Source organism: Camelina sativa, chromosome 2 (assembly GCF_030686135.1).
Source record: "Camelina sativa cultivar CO46 ecotype springtype chromosome 2, ASM3068613v1".
Classification (NCBI taxonomy): Eukaryota; Viridiplantae; Streptophyta; class Magnoliopsida; order Brassicales; family Brassicaceae; genus Camelina; species Camelina sativa.
The window spans coordinates 4,884,897-4,900,757 of NC_141881.1; the positions used below are offsets into that span (position 1 = coordinate 4,884,897).

The 15,861-nt window shown below is 39.1% G+C and overlaps 3 protein-coding genes across 3 annotated transcripts; 2 read left to right on the forward strand and 1 right to left on the reverse strand.

The window, feature by feature from the left end:
- The first annotated feature begins 273 nt into the window (after positions 1-273).
- LOC104772535 (uncharacterized) lies at positions 274-3,505 on the forward strand. Its single transcript, XM_010497138.2, has 2 exons — positions 274-1,315; positions 3,471-3,505. Exons 1-2 carry the CDS (start codon positions 274-276, stop codon positions 3,503-3,505), a joined length of 1,077 nt encoding a protein of 358 aa, XP_010495440.2.
- A 3,158-nt stretch (positions 3,506-6,663) lies between these two features.
- LOC104770868 (uncharacterized) lies at positions 6,664-7,149 on the reverse strand. The gene is made up of 2 exons (XM_010495329.2): positions 7,036-7,149; positions 6,664-6,948 (listed from the first exon to the last, which is right to left on the reverse strand). The coding sequence occupies exons 1-2, from the start codon at positions 7,147-7,149 to the stop codon at positions 6,664-6,666; spliced, it is 399 nt and encodes a 132-aa protein (XP_010493631.2).
- A 142-nt stretch (positions 7,150-7,291) lies between these two features.
- LOC109131194 (uncharacterized) lies at positions 7,292-12,742 on the forward strand. Its single transcript, XM_019241879.2, has one exon. The coding sequence runs from the start codon at positions 11,372-11,374 to the stop codon at positions 12,740-12,742; it is 1,371 nt and encodes a 456-aa protein (XP_019097424.2). The 5' UTR covers positions 7,292-11,371.
- The last annotated feature ends 3,119 nt before the right edge of the window (positions 12,743-15,861 follow it).

Below are 15,861 nucleotides of genomic sequence, written 5' to 3' on the forward strand. Positions count from 1 at the left end.
GAGAATTTTGGAGAGAACACTGATAGAATATAGGGATATTCTGTTCAACTTCATAGCTAATATCTAGTTTATATTGTTTCATTTATCCCAAGTATATAGGACATCGATGTAACTTCTATGGCTATTTAAAGCCCGTGAATACAATCATCCTCCTCAAGGGGATTTCATAACTTTCATGGTATCAGAGCGAGTTCACTCTTGATATCCTTTGCTTTCGTCTCTCTTCTTTCTCTATCTCTCTCTCTCGCTTCTTTTTTTTCTCTTTTATCAACGATGGCTGCCCCTCAAGGTCCCTATGAGCTTGTTTTTGGTGTCACAAACATCAAATCTCACATCCCGCTCATCCTAGACCTCGACGACCACAACTATGATGCCTGGAGAGAGCTTTTCCTCACTCATTGCCTAACATTTGATGTCCTCTGGCACATCGATGGGACTCTATGTCCGACTAATGCAAACGATGCTGCTTGGTACAAGCGTGATGGCTTGGTCAAACTCTGGATTTACGGCACTCTAGCACCAGATTTGTTTCGCTCTTCCTTTAAAACTGGTGGGACATCTCGTAATGTTTGGATTCGTGTTGAAAATCAATTACGCAACAACAAGGAGGCGAGGGCTATTCAGCTGGACAACGAGCTTCGCACCATGGTCATTGGTGACCGTTCAATTCAGGAGTACTGTCAGAAAATCAAATCCCTCGCCGACCTACTTACCAATGTCGAGGCCCTAGTAAATGAACGCCACTTGGTCATGTACATGCTGAATGGACTTAATGAAAAGTTTGATTACATAATCAATGTTATCAAACACAAGGACCCGTTCCCTACCTTTGAAATGGCGAAATCGATGCTGGAACTTGAGGAATCTCGCCTAAAAAAATCCCAACGCCTCGTATCCACACATACTGATCATTCGTCCTCAACAACGGCTCTCACCATCTCAGCCCCACCTTCGGAGCCTCGTCCTTCATCTCAAGCAAATCCACGACAGCAGTTTGGAAAATACAGAGGTAATCGCCGGAACAATCAAACAAGAGGAGGTGGTCGACACAACTATCAATCAAGACCTAATTTTCCTAATTGGGCCACACCACCTTTTTGGCAAGGCCTGTTCCCGTCTTGGCCCAACTACTATGGGCAATGGCCACAACAACAATACAGACAGTCGTTCCCGACCTCTCCGGCTCCGTCGTACCAGCAAGCTCACCTTACTGAACTCCCTCCAGCAACTCTGATGACGGCGAGTATCTCGGACCCAAATGCTTATCCATGGATCATGGATACAGGTGCGACGGCTCATCTCTCCTCCACACCAGGTAACCTCCATTCTAACATTAGTCATAACATCACTCAATCAATCATAGTAGGCAATGGTTCCAAAATACCAGTCACTTGTATGGGTTTTTCCTCCATAAAAAGCCTTTCCCATCCTCTAAACCTCAGAAATGTGCTAGTTGATATGTCTATATTTTGTCTCCTTTTAGCATATGTTTATCATGCATTTAGCTAGGACAACTGATTGTTTTGCAACATTTTCTAGTCTTTTCTATACACTTTGCATGTCTAGGTAACTCTTGCATCATCCTTGCATACATTGTGCATTTTGGAGTATTTCAGGTATCTAGGAGACGTTCGGAACACATCGCTCAGCATCGCCGTTCGAGTCGCTGTTCGACGTCGTTCGAGTCACCCACTCGAGCAACACCTTGACCGTCGATCGAGTCGCCATTCGAGTCATCTTTCGAGCCACCGGTCGGGGGATTCAGCTTTCAACGTCTTCATCAAAGTTGTAGAATATTGAGGCATCTTTCCAATGCCGTTTATTTCAAGCCAATCGGAGCTGTGGTTCAAAAGTTATCATCGTTTTAGTGGAAGCGTATACATCCAGCTCGAGTCGCGCTGTCGTGCCGTTCGAGTCACGATGTCGTGCCGTTTGAGTCGCGCTGTCGTGCTGTTCGAGTCGCGCCACTCGAGCCAACGCCATCACTCCACTCGAGCCAACGCCATCACTCCACTCGAGCCAACGCCATCACCTCACTCGAGTCGCGTCATCACTCCGTCATCACACATCCGCTCAAGTCGCGCCATCACTCCGTCATCACACATCCGCTCGGGTCGCGCTATCACTCTGTCATCACACATCCGCTCGGGTCGCGCCGTCACTCCGTCATCACACATCCGCTCGAGTCGCGCCATCACTCCGTCGTGGACTACCGTTTGAGCCGACGCCATCACTCACTCGAGCCACTTCTCGTTCGCACATGTCAGGAAGACGTTCCATCTTACACGCTTCAGGAGATTCCCAAACCGACTCTTCATCTTGTCGTTTTAAGTTTTAGGGATTTTATGTCTTTACTATAAATACGTTTTGTGAAGTCTTTGCGACATCATCTTAGTTTTTATCTCGTTTTTATTTTGTAAGGTTTCCCTAGCCACCAAGAACCGTTCCCAGACTTTGTATTAAGATATCTTTTGATACATTGAGTATTTGCATTTGATTTCTTCTACAAACTTGTTTATCTCATTTTTACCTATCTAAGAATGCTTGTTTCAATGTTTTCTGAGTTTGTATTGTTGATGATGATTTCCGGATCTGAGTAGTGCGTTAGTTCTTGAGGATGGGATAGATTAGGGGGAGGATCTTAGGATGTAGGGTGTTTAAGCTTGATTTGTATGATTCCCTTCTTGACTAGAGTTAGAATTACTAGTTTCTCTCTGATCAATTGGAACTAGGTTCGAGACATTTCCACACCCAAAAGGTGTTCGATGAAATGTCTGACCAACTAGTGCCAGAGACTTACGTTCCTAGCCTAAGAGATTAGTTGTCTAGGATGTTTGTTGACGTGAATGAACTTGTTTGTCATGCCTGCTCGACCACGTTTCTCTAGCGAGAGCTAGGTATGGAAGTGGTTGAGTCTGAGTAGCTTTTACCAAGAGATTGGATTAGCTAAGTTGTGATGTTCATTGTTTAGGGATAGATTGCTTGTGGCATGTTAAACACTCTGTAGATTAGGATACTCCACCGACATCAATTACTCCCATCCTTAGGACTTTTATCCTTTTGTTTGATATTACATTCCTGAGATTGTTTCGCTTCTTGCTTTTTAGTTCATGCTTAGACTCGTTTCTGTTTTTATTAATTTTCATTTCTTGTCTTGCATTCTCGTTTCTAGTTCCAGAACACATTTCCGTTTACATTTTTGTTATTCTAGGATTGTTAGAAAAAACACTCTTTTTGAATTGGCTTGACTTGTGATTCCTTGATTGCATCTTGATTGCTAGCAACATCCCATTTGGATTGACACCTTAAATACTACAACACTTAAGGTTAATTGAACCTGCTAGGAGACACAAAAAACCTAGTATCACTAGTTACACCCCAAATTGTCAAAAACCTGATTTCTGTTCGAAAATTTACCACCGATAATTGGGTGTACGGTTGAATTTGATCCTTTTGGCTTTTCTGTGAAGGACCTTCAAACACGGAGGATTCTGCTCCGCTGTGATAGCCAAGGTGACCTATACCCACTTCCAGCATCCCTCAATAAAACAATGCCCACCTCAACAGCTCTCCTTGCGTTGACTCCATCCCTTTGGCACAAACGTCTAGCTCATACTCAATCGGTTTCTCTTGATTCATTTCTATCTAAGTCTTTCGGTTTTTGTAATAAAAACAAGTTGTCTCATTCTTGTGAACCTTGTCATTTGGGAAAAAAATAAAATTGCCGTTTGATAAATCTCTTTCCACGGTTTCTAGAGCGTTTGAAATCATTAACTCCGATGTCTGGACCCACCCTGTCTCAAGCATAAGTGGGATCAAATACTATGTTTTATTTCTTGATGCTTTCACTCATCACCTTTGGGTTTATCCACTTCGCAGAAAAAGTGATGTTTTCACTAAATTCAAACACTTTTCAAATATGATCAAAACACAATTCGATGCCTTCATTCAAAGTTTTCAATGTGACAATGGTGGTGAGTACAATAACAATCAATTCCATGATTTTTTTGAGAAAAATAGCATTAAAGTTCGGTTCTCATGTCCTAATACCTCACAACAAAACGTTAAATCTGAGCGAATGATCCGAACAATAAACAATGCTATTCGAGCTCAAAGTTCGGTTCTCATGTCCTCATACCTCACAACAAAACGTTAAATCTGAGCGAATGATCCGAACAATAAACAATGCTATTCAAGCTCTCCTCTTTCAAGCTCGATTACCACCATGTTATTGGGTAGAAGCTTTGAATGTCGCTGTTCATGTTTTAAACATTCTCCCCTCTTCAGCAATTCAGAACAAAATCCCTTTCACTTTGCTGTAAAACAAACCTCCATCATATGATCATCTTAGGGTCTTTGGGTGCCTATGCTTCCCTTCCTTAAACCATAACAATCTCTCTAAGCTCTCACCAAGATCAACCCCGTGTCTTTTCCTTGGCTACCCTTCACAACACAAGGGATATCGCTGCCTGGATTTGAAAACAAAGAAAATTATTATCTCGCAACATGTCCTTTTTGTCGAAGATAAATTTCCAGCAGTAGATCAACAGCTTCATCATCCTTCCTGTTACACATTCCTCGACGCCTCCAATTTTCAAAGAGATACTCGAAACACCAATCCACCAACAAACACCAACTCCGGCTCTTCCTCCACCAATAACCACAACTTCGAAATCTTCCAATCCTAGCCATACAATGACCACCAGATCAAAATCTGGCATAGCTAAACCAAAACATGTTCTATCCCTTAACATCACCACCAAATCACCACTTCCAAAAGGTCACAACCATGCCCTACAAGACCCTAATTGGAATCCTGCTATGACTAATGAATATGGTTCCATGATTAAGACTAGAAGTTATAATTTGGTTGATAGGCCCCCTAACGTCAATATCGTTTGCTCAATGTGGCTTTTCATACACAAATATGATGCCAATGGAGCTCTAACGCGCCACAAAGCAAGACTTGTAGCGAATGGAAAATCACATAAACAAGGGGTTGATTACAACGAGAATTTCAGTCCGGTTGTCAAACCTGCTACAATAAGAGCCGTTTTGGATGTTGGAGTCGCTTTGAACTGGCCTATGCATCAGCTGAATGTAAAGAATGCTTTCCTTCAGGGGGACTTGAATGAGACAGTCTACATGCACCAACCACCTGGTTTTGTGAGCAAACAATTTCCAAATCATGTTTGCAAGCTCAATAAGGCCATTTATGGCTTAAAGCAAGCTCCAAGGGCCTGGAACTCTCGGTTTACAACGTATCTAACCAAGATTGGATTTGTCATGAGCAAAGCCGATAACTCTTTGTTCATCTACAAAAATGGTCCTCATCTTGCCTATCTCCTGTCTTATGTTAATGATATCATGCTAACTGATTCATCTATCACACTCCTCAAGCGGATAATAGACAGGCTAAAAGATGAATTCCCAATGTCTGACGAGGGGAAGCTACGACATTTTCTGGGCATCAAAGTTGACTACAACAAACAAGGTGTGTTTTTAAGTCAACCTAGCTATGCACAAGACATTATAAATCGTGCGGGTATGTCTGAGTGTAAACCATGCGCAACTCCAGTGGATCTTCAGTCCAAGCTCTCTGCTGCTGATGGGGAACCAATACCAGATCCGACAACTTACAGGAGCTTGGCTGGTGCTCTCCAGTACCTCACTTTCACACGCCCAGATATAGCATATGCAGTCCACCAAATCTGCCTCTACATGCACGATCCGCACATCCCACATATGAATGCATTGAAACGAATAATCCGCTACTTGCAGGACAGTGAAACATGGTCTACAGCTTGTGAGAGGTGACATTACTACTCAGACAGCTTATACGGATGCAGACTGGGCCGGCTGTCCCGATACTAGACGCTCCACATCTGGTTACTGTATTTTTCTTGGTTCGATACATTGTCTCATGGTCAGCCAAACGGCAACAAACGGTTTCACGGTCTAGCTCAGAAGCAGAATACAAAGGAGTGGCGAATGTCGTTGCAAAACTCACATGGCTATGCAATCTACTACGGGAACTTCATTTACCACTACGAAAAGCTTCCCTAGTCTACTGCGACAACATCGGCTCAGTCTACTTAGCCAACAATCCGGTTCAACATCAAAGGACCAAGCATATAGAGCTCGATTTCCACTTTGTCCGCAAAAAGATTGCCATTGGCGAGGTTAAAGTTATACATGTACCATGCTCTCTTCAATATGCCGACATTTTCACGAAAGGCTTACCCACCTGCCTTTTCAATGAGTTTCGAGCCAGTTTAACTATCAGGAGTCCCGAAGCTTCAACTGAGGGAGGGTGATAGAATATAGGAATATTCTGTTCAACTTCATAGCTAATATCTAGTTTATATTGTTTCATGTATCCCAAGTATATAGGACATCGATGTAACCTCTATGGCTATTTAAAGCCTGTGAATACAATCATCCTCCCCAAGGGGAATTCATAACTTTCAAACACTGTTGTAACACATCTTTTGGACGTGGGATGATCAGCTAAAACTTTCAATAGATGTTGCAGACGAAGCAGACTAAACCATTAGCGGATAGATGGACTATAATTCAATGCAGATCAAATTTATTTATACATAAAAAGGATCTTTGTTTAGTTTGCTGCGAATTTTTTTCTATTTTTCTCGGTTCGCACCATTACAAACTATAATTTATGAATAGTAAATAAAAATAATAATCTAAATAAAATATTATACAAAAATTGAAATAAAATAAAATACTGAACACCAACAAATTTTTTGGTCCCCGGCCAATAGGAATTACAGACCAATAGTCCATTAGATCTTGTCTATCAATAAATACAAAATAAAAAACAAGAACTATAAACAACAACAAATACTTAACGGAAACAGGGTACTCACTTAGCACCTTATAACGATGGAAGAAATCAGCAACAACACTGCTCTTTTCGTTATTGCATCTCTGTAATATAAAAGTAAATTAAAGAAAACAAAAATCAGCATGGATATAAGTTGTTTTGTCAAATATAAAACCATCACGAAAACTTACCAGGCTTAGTTTTGTCGACGGCGAGCAAACAGGTCCATCGGCTGTTACTGAAGAGACCACGACGATGGTTAGTAGCAAAAACAGTCCCAAGAGAGACAACTTTAGCAAAGCCATGTTGGTTTTTAGTTTTTGTTTATGTTGATTTCAAGAGAAACTTTTGAATGGGTCTTTAAAGAACACATATTTGTAAGTCTACTTCTTCTAGTACGTATATGTTGAGTGCGACTATAACAACACGAGAGTTTGTTAACGGGGTTCGGATCTCCTACATCCCCGGGACCTAGTCGAGAACAAATCCACTAGAACAAGATTACAATTACAGTTACAATTGTATATCATATCAAGCAATAGTAGGGCGACGCCACACACCTTGTGTGCATCTCTCGAGAATACCCTAGACGCGCAAGTCTTCATGAAACACCCTCTTGGTATTTATAACAATTGTTCAACCCTAGAATTGACAACTTTCCAATTCTGCATCGATAGGAATTTTCCTATTCTAAACCGGTAAACTAACATATTTAGATAACTCCTAAATAGAACTAATCCTAATTCCATAACTCGGTAGGATTAGAATAAGATTACACCTCAAGCTATCTTCAAGCTTATGCCAACATTCTCCCTCTTAAGCTTGAACTCCTTTTCTTCCAAATCTCTCATGCCAATGAGATCCCTCATTTTTTAAAACTCTTTTCTTCCAAGCGCTTTAGTCAAGATATCTACCTTTTCCTCACTTCCGTGAACATGCTTGACTTCCACTTACCCATTCTCCACACAGTCTCTTATATCTCTACAAAATCTCATTTTATTTCATGTTCAAGATATCTAGTCTTTGTGATTGCAGTGGACAATTGATCCCATTCAGCTTCTCATACAGAGTAAATCTTTACTAGGATTTTCTTTTCCAATGAGCTTGATATCTCCTTGCAAATTTCTTTCAAATACTTCAACCTTGACGATGCAGATCATATCTTCTTGTCCCTTTCTTTTTCTCAATCAACTCTACTTTTTCCTCTTGGATCTGTCTTAATCTCTTCAACCACAAAATCTTCTTTATGAACTTTGTTAATCACACATACTTGTTTACAAGACCAACGAGCTCATATTCTCTTTTAAAATTATGCTCTCCAATCTAGCCTTCAAATATTTCTCCACAACTTCTTGTCTTGAGACAACTAAAATTCTGCATTTTTCATCAGTTTCGATGCAGAGCACAATGGAGTAGCAAACCAACCCAGAGAATTATGAAATTTTGTGGGAATATCAAAAACAGTCATATGAAGACACAGGAAAAAACAGATCACGATTTGCATTTACGGTTTGAAAGTTACGGCCACTTTCCCAGCACAGATCCGAAATGATGCAGCTTGCAAACAGTCCAACTTTAAGAGCAATTTCCCATTAGACCACAACGAATTATATGACGATCTTTATATCATTGGAAAGATCTAGCTCTCAATTTTCAGAACACCTTTCAGACTTAAAAACCGAGATCTGTAACCCATTTCACTTGACTTTATACTCTTTTATGGATTTCTCTCCGCATCGTTTCCGTCCAGCACGAAGCATCTCTTTGAGTTACACTCTCCTTCATGAGTTAACATGAACATCATCAAACCAGATATTACAATTAATGACAAGTTGTTCCACCTCAGTCAACCTTGATGATCGTCGATGCAATATTCACGACATATAATATCCCATGGTGAAATCAAAACTTCCTTTCTCAAATATAATTCCTATTTCTTTCCTTTGTTAATTCGACCAGCCTCCAATTCTCTCATGTCTCGTCATTAATTTCCTTCCCATCATCTTTGACAATTTTCAACTAAACTTGTTATAACTTGGCCAACGTCTCAAGCAATTCTATCAATCACAAAAACACTTCAACAAATGGAGCCTCAAAGAACGTGGCTCACAAAAACCATTGTTTGCTTCATCTTTCCTTTTCAATGTCGATAACAGAACCAAACAGAAGATAAAGACTTTTGTATGCTCTAAACGTTTAGTCTTACTTTTCAAGCTATGTGTTTTGATCCACAGCTTAGAATTCCACAAAACCATATTTCTCTCAGGCATTTCGTCAACACTCAGCGAGCAAAAAGCACCAAACTTTCTCCACATTTTATGTGAACCATGACCGTCCAAGAAGAAAGTTTTGCACAAAAACCAGAAGAACCAAAAAAACCCAGCTTCTCTTCTTTGCAGCCACATCACACACTGATTTCGTTTAAGCTTACAACACTCGCAACTTTTTATCTCAGAAAAAATAATATCACAGGCATCTAGCTCTTGACTCTAATTCCAAGACCAACTGTAAGCGCCCTTTGAGATCATCATCACAAAATTTCAAGTTCACATTATAGCGCCAAGCTCTCTTTTGATTGCAATTTCACACTATAGCAAAAAAACTCCAGCCAAGAAAACAGTCTTTAGCAACCTAAAATTAACTGCACGGTAACCGCAGCAGATCTCTCAACTCTCATGGCCATTCCTCTGATACGCTAAAGAAGCATACTTCATTCTATTATCTTCTCTGAAAACATACTTCACAGGTAACCAATGAACCTCACAATCATCACTATAACCCTTCTACTTGTCTCTGCCTCAAAGCTTCTTACCCTACAATAGAACCAGATGTAATTTCAGTCATTGCCTCTGCATTTTTTTTGGCGATGTCTCTTCACCAATTCTTTGAGAATCTTCTGCTAGGCCCATCAAATAGCATTGTAGCGCGTCGTCAAACAGTTTCTATGACGAAACCAAACACCAATATGCACCGGAAATACTTTTGTCTGTCATGATGACATAAACACAATCAAGACCCTTCTTCTTTGATCTTGAGCCGATTTCTCATAGAGTTCCGAAGAAAAGTCGCTTTTCACCAACAATAGGCAGCCAGACACAAAGTAGAAAAACGATCAACAACTCCAATTTCCTGTGACTTCTCTTCGCAATCCAATTCGAAAGACAGAGAAACCAGAGCTTTTCTCAATCTAAACCCGAGCACATCCAGCAACAGTATTTGTACATTCATGTGACATCTTTGTCGATGTACCTCTCTGCTGATCACTAAATACCACACCAAGCTCGCCAGAAGATTAATCATTTTCTCTGTCTGATCTTCGCAACCAGATTCACACTTGTGCCACCTGAGCTTATCACCTTCTACAAAAACCTACTAGAACCCTTTAGAGACTCCAAACACTTTCAATTCTTCTTCTCACAATGGGCTTTTTCTAAGCCTGTTTTAAATTAAAAATCCCAAAAAGACCAATGACGAGAAAACACTCTTTTCTGTTCCAATTTTTTTTTTTTTTTTTTTCTCACGGGAAGAGGAACACAAAGTTTTGTGTGACGGCCTTGCGATTCCCAGCGAACTCGATACTCAACACTTCTTCTTTTCCTACTAGAACGAATCTCTATTCTTTTCTTCGATGGCTTCCTTCCGACGATATCATCACCAATTCGGTTTCTGTTCTGATGTCTAAACTTTAAATCACCATTTTCTATGTTTCTTCAATTCCACAAACACTCAACACACGCCTTCATCCTCATTCGCTTCTATGTTCATACATCCAGGATCTACCCTGTTAGAGACTAAAGACTCAAGTCGGTTTCCCACTCTGATACCAAATAAAGTGTTGATGTATTCTTAACTGAGTTTTACAACAAGAAGTAGTCGCTGCACTAGTTCAGAGTACTACAAGAAGTAGTTCAACAAAGCAGATAATATAGAGCTGAAATAGGGAAATCAGCTAAGGCGATTAATATTCAAACCATGAAAGTTATGAAGACTAGAAGCTTGGAGAAGAGTCTAGAAGCATGAAGAGTTTCCTGTTTGGTAGAAAAGGAAACATGAAGAAGACTTTCCTATTCCATAAAAGAAAAGGAAATTTGCAAAGAGATTTGGCAATTCCTATTAGAATTATAATAGGAATTTAAGCTTGTATGGCCACGACCTATTGTGTATAAATAGGGGGCCTAAGCCTTTGTAGAGGTTAGCATAAAAGAGCAAGAGAATTCTTAGACATTAAGGTTATGTGGGTTCTTGTAGGAAAGCATAACGCTTAAGGGGACTAAGGGGTTTGTCTTGAGAGGTTCTTGGATTGTGTATAGATTCATGAACATGAGAGATTAGATAATTGATTGAGTGAAACTTGTAAGTTTACTAAACAGATTATCTAATAAAGAAGTTTTATTTTGAAGAACCCCTGTCTTAGTTTGTGACTCAGTTTGTGTCTCAGTTTCCATACATATCGATAGCTCTTGCGTTTTCAATTGGTATCAGAGCGGCACTTGTGAGATTACATATAGGTGAGATCCTGTGGAGAAGATGGAGAGCTATCATGGACTTGAGTTCGGTTCAAGAGTAATATTAGGTGATGGAAACTACGGTTTTTGGAAATCAAAGATGAAGGCGGTTATAGGAGGTATTGATGTATATGCTTGGAAAGCCATATTGGAAAAGTGGGAAGAGCCAAAAATCAAGGATGAATCAGGAGTGGAAGTTGCTAAGCCAGAGAAGGACTGGACTAACGACGAATTGAAGAAATCAAAATATAATGCCAGAGCACTCTCTGCTATTCACAATAATGTTGGAAGAAACCAGTTTGAACTGATTCAAGGATGTGAAACAGCAAAAGAAGCATGGGATATCTTGCAAACTCACTTTGAAGGAACTACTAAGGTGAAAAATTTAAGGAAAGACATGTTAGCTTCAAGATTTGAAAATCTAAAGATGGAAAGCTATGAGTCAATATCTGATTTTAGTTCAAAGATAAGTTCTTTAGCTCAGGAAGCATTGACTCTTGGGAAAAAATACAAAGACAAGAAATTGGTGAAGAAATTTCTAAGATGTCTTCCTACAAGATTCATGGCATACAAGACTGCCTTGAGTGTGTCTCATAACATAGAAAATCTTAGCTTTGGAGAAGTGGTTGGTATGCTTCAAGCTCATGAGATGGAACTGGAAGGTGAGAATAAACGAGACATTTTTGCTCTTGAAAGAGATAATCACGAAGTAGAAGAAGAAGATTCGATTGGTTTGCTGGCTCAGAAGTTTAGTCGAGTGTTGAAAGAAGCAGAACAGGAATTAGGTCAGAGGAGGTTCAGCTCGATCAAAAATAATCTAGAGAAAGGTGAAGCTGTCAAGAAGACGTACATGCAATGTCATGAGTGCAGAGGATATGGACACTATAAGAATAATTGTCCTACAATCAAAAGAAGAGAAATAAAATGTTTTATGTGCAAAGGTATTGGACACACTCAGCTAGAATGTGGTAATGATCAGAGACGTAGAAAAGAAAAGTCTAAACTGAGAGTTGAAGATGATTCAAAAGAAGATAATGATAATGGAATAGAACTAAATAAACTTGGTGCATTCTTGGACGTCGCTACATTTGTTGAAGGAGAGGAAGTTTCAGAATCTGAATCTGAAGGGGAACAGGTAGATGAATTTACAGAATGTTTCAAGGAGGTGCGTGAAACGCTGATTAAGATTGGAAAGGAAAATCAGACCTTAATAAAAGAGAAGCGTCGTCTTGATGCACTTGTCAAGTCATTGCAGATTGAATTGAGTGATACAAAGAAAATCAAACAAGAAAATGTAACATTAATGAAGGACAAGCATAATGTCTCTACAAGAACAGGAAAATCTAACAGATGTTTGGGATATACTGGACAAGAAGGATCTCAAACAGCCTAAATCAAGTTTGTACCTGAAGGTGTTTCTCTACCAAATCTATACAAATCTGAAAGTAATACAACCAAACATATTGGTTGTTATTTTTGTGGGAAGAATGGGCACATAAAAGCATATTGCTACAGATTTAGAGAAAGAGTAAGTAGACTCAAAGATCAAGAAAAAATTTCATGGAACAGATTTCATAATCAAATATGGGTGAAGAAATCTGATCTGTATCAGATGGCATCAATGTGTAAGAGGAAGGAACATCAGATTATTGATGATGGGAGTTCACCTCATATGATAGAAACCTGGAGCAATCTACAAAGTGTTAAGAAAAGAGAAGGAACCATTGGAATCATTCTCAAGCAAAAGAAGAAACCTGAAACTGACTCTGAAACTGCAATAGAACGTGAATGTGTAAAAAATCCTAAGTCTGCATCAGAGAATGCAACTGCAACAGAGACTGTAGCTAGGACTGAAACTGTTATTGAACCAACAATTATAACAGAACCTGCAACAGAAGATTGCAGCAAGGTAGAGAGTGTCAACTACACAATGTTGTATAATAAATGGCTTAAACTAACTGAGGAGAATTCAGGGTTGACAAGGGAGAAACTCAAGCTAGAGGCTAAGGTTGCTGAAATACAAAAATATGCCATAGAGAAAGAAGAAGAAGCATTACAAGCTAGAATACAACTTGAAGAAACTCAAAAAAATTTGAGAATGCTTAATAATGGCACAAAACAGTTGGATCGTATTCTGAACATTGGCAAAACTGATCGATATGGTCTTGGATTTAAAGGAAATCTTTCAAAATCAGGTCCAATGTTTGTCTCTGCAAGTTATTAGAGAGAGCTACATCCATGGGGGAGAAGAAATAAGAAGAGAATATATGGTCTGCATTATCAAAGCCAAAGCCCAGAAAATAAAAAAAAATAAAAAGAAAGTAAAATTCAGTGAGACAAAAAAAAAATTTGCTGGTTCATGATCTTCATGATGTGGTTATCTCTTCTTCGTTTTCTTTGGCTGCAAATTTCGGATCTTACGTCTGGAAAATGTTCTAGAATCTTGAGAGCAAGATCTTTTCAGTGATATAAAGAACGTTGTTGGATTCATTATAGTTGATAGAAAATCTCTTCTGAAGTTGGATGCTCACAGGATTGTCTCACTCTGGATCTGTCATAGGAATCTTGCCATATCTTTTAAACCGTAACTGCAAATTATGATATGTTTCTTTCTATGGCTTCATATGAAGGTAGTTGGTTTATCAACCAAGTTTCATAATTTTCTGGGTTGGTTTACTACTCCGGTTATTCTCTGTTTCAAGACTGATAAGTAAGAGTTGTTACAAGAGTTCTTTAATATTGGAAAGGGAAACAATGAGTGTGTCAACCTGTGAAGATGTTTTTAACTTGTGTGTGCTCACAAGCAGGGGGAGAAGAAGATGGTGTTTGATCTTCAGTTCGTTGTTGGAATTATATTGTGCTTGTGAGACACACAAAGTTAAAAAGGGAAGATAACATAATACAATAAAGTGATGCGGATGTAAAACAAATAATGACTTTTTCATCTGAGCGTTAAGTATGTGTTTTGGTTCTAAAACTCAATCATCAAGGGGGAGATTGTTGGTGTTATGAAGATCGAGTTTTAGATGCTGCAGAGATATTTACTTGGAGATTAAGGGAGAGTTTGGAGATCATCAAAGTAGTAGTTGAAGCTTATGTTGTGTGAAGCTTGGATTGTAAAACTCAGTAAGAAAGGGAGAGATTGTTGATGTATTCTTAACTGAGTTTTACAACAAGAAGTAGTCGCTGCACTAGTTCAGAGTACTACAAGAAGTAGTTCAACAAAGCAGATAACATGGAGCTGAAATAAGGAAATCAGCTAAGGCGATTAATATTCAAACCATGAAAGTTATGAAGACTAGAAGCTTGGAGAAGAGTCTAGAAGCATGAAGAGTTTCCTGTTTGGTAGAAAAGGAAACATGAAGAAGACTTTCCTATTCCATAAAAGAAAAGGAAATTTGCAAAGAGATTTGGCAATTCCTATTAGAATTATAATAGGAATTTAAGGTTGTATGGCCACGACCTATTGTGTATAAATAGGGGGCCTAAGCCTTTGTAGAGGTTAGCACAAAAGAGCAAGAGAATTCTTAGACATTAAGGTTATGTGGGTTCTTGTAGGAAAGCATAACGCTTAAGGGGACTAAGGGGTTTGTCTTGAGAGGTTCTTGGATTGTGTATAGATTCATGAACATGAGAGATTAGATAATTGATTGAGTGAAACTTGTAAGTTTACTAAACAGATTATCTAATAAAGAAGTTTTATTTTGAAGAACCCCTGTCTTAGTTTGTGACTCAGTTTGTGTCTCAGTTTCCATACATATCGATAGCTCTTGCGTTTTCAATTGGTATCAGAGCGGCACTTGTGAGATTACATATAGGTGAGATCCTGTGGAGAAGATGGAGAGCTATCATGGACTTGAGTTCGGTTCAAGAGTAATATTAGGTGATGGAAACTACGGTTTTTGGAAATCAAAGATGAAGGCGGTTATAGGAGGTATTGATGTATATGCTTGGAAAGCAATATTGGAAAAGTGGGAAGAGCCAAAAATCAAGGATGAATCAGGAGTGGAAGTTGCTAAGCCAGAGAAAGACTGGACTAACGACGAATTGAAGAAATCAAAATATAATGCCAGAGCACTCTCTGCTATTCACAATAATGTTGGAAGAAACCAGTTTGAACTGATTCAAGGATGTGAAACAGCAAAAGAAGCATGGGATATCTTGCAAACTCACTTTGAAGGAACTACTAAGGTGAAAAATTTAAGGAAAGACATGTTAGCTTCAAGATTTGAAAATCTAAAGATGGAAAGCTATGAGTCAATATCTGATTTTAGTTCAAAGATAAGTTCTTTAGCTCAGGAAGCATTGACTCTTGGGAAAAAAATACAAAGACAAGAAATTGGTGAAGAAATTTCTAAGATGTCTTCCTACAAGATTCATGGCATACAAGACTGCCTTGAGTGTGTCTCATAACATAGAAAATCTTAGCTTTGGAGAAGTGGTTGGTATGCTTCAAGCTCATGAGATGGAACTGGAAGGTGAGAATAAACGAGACATTTTTGCTCTTGAAAG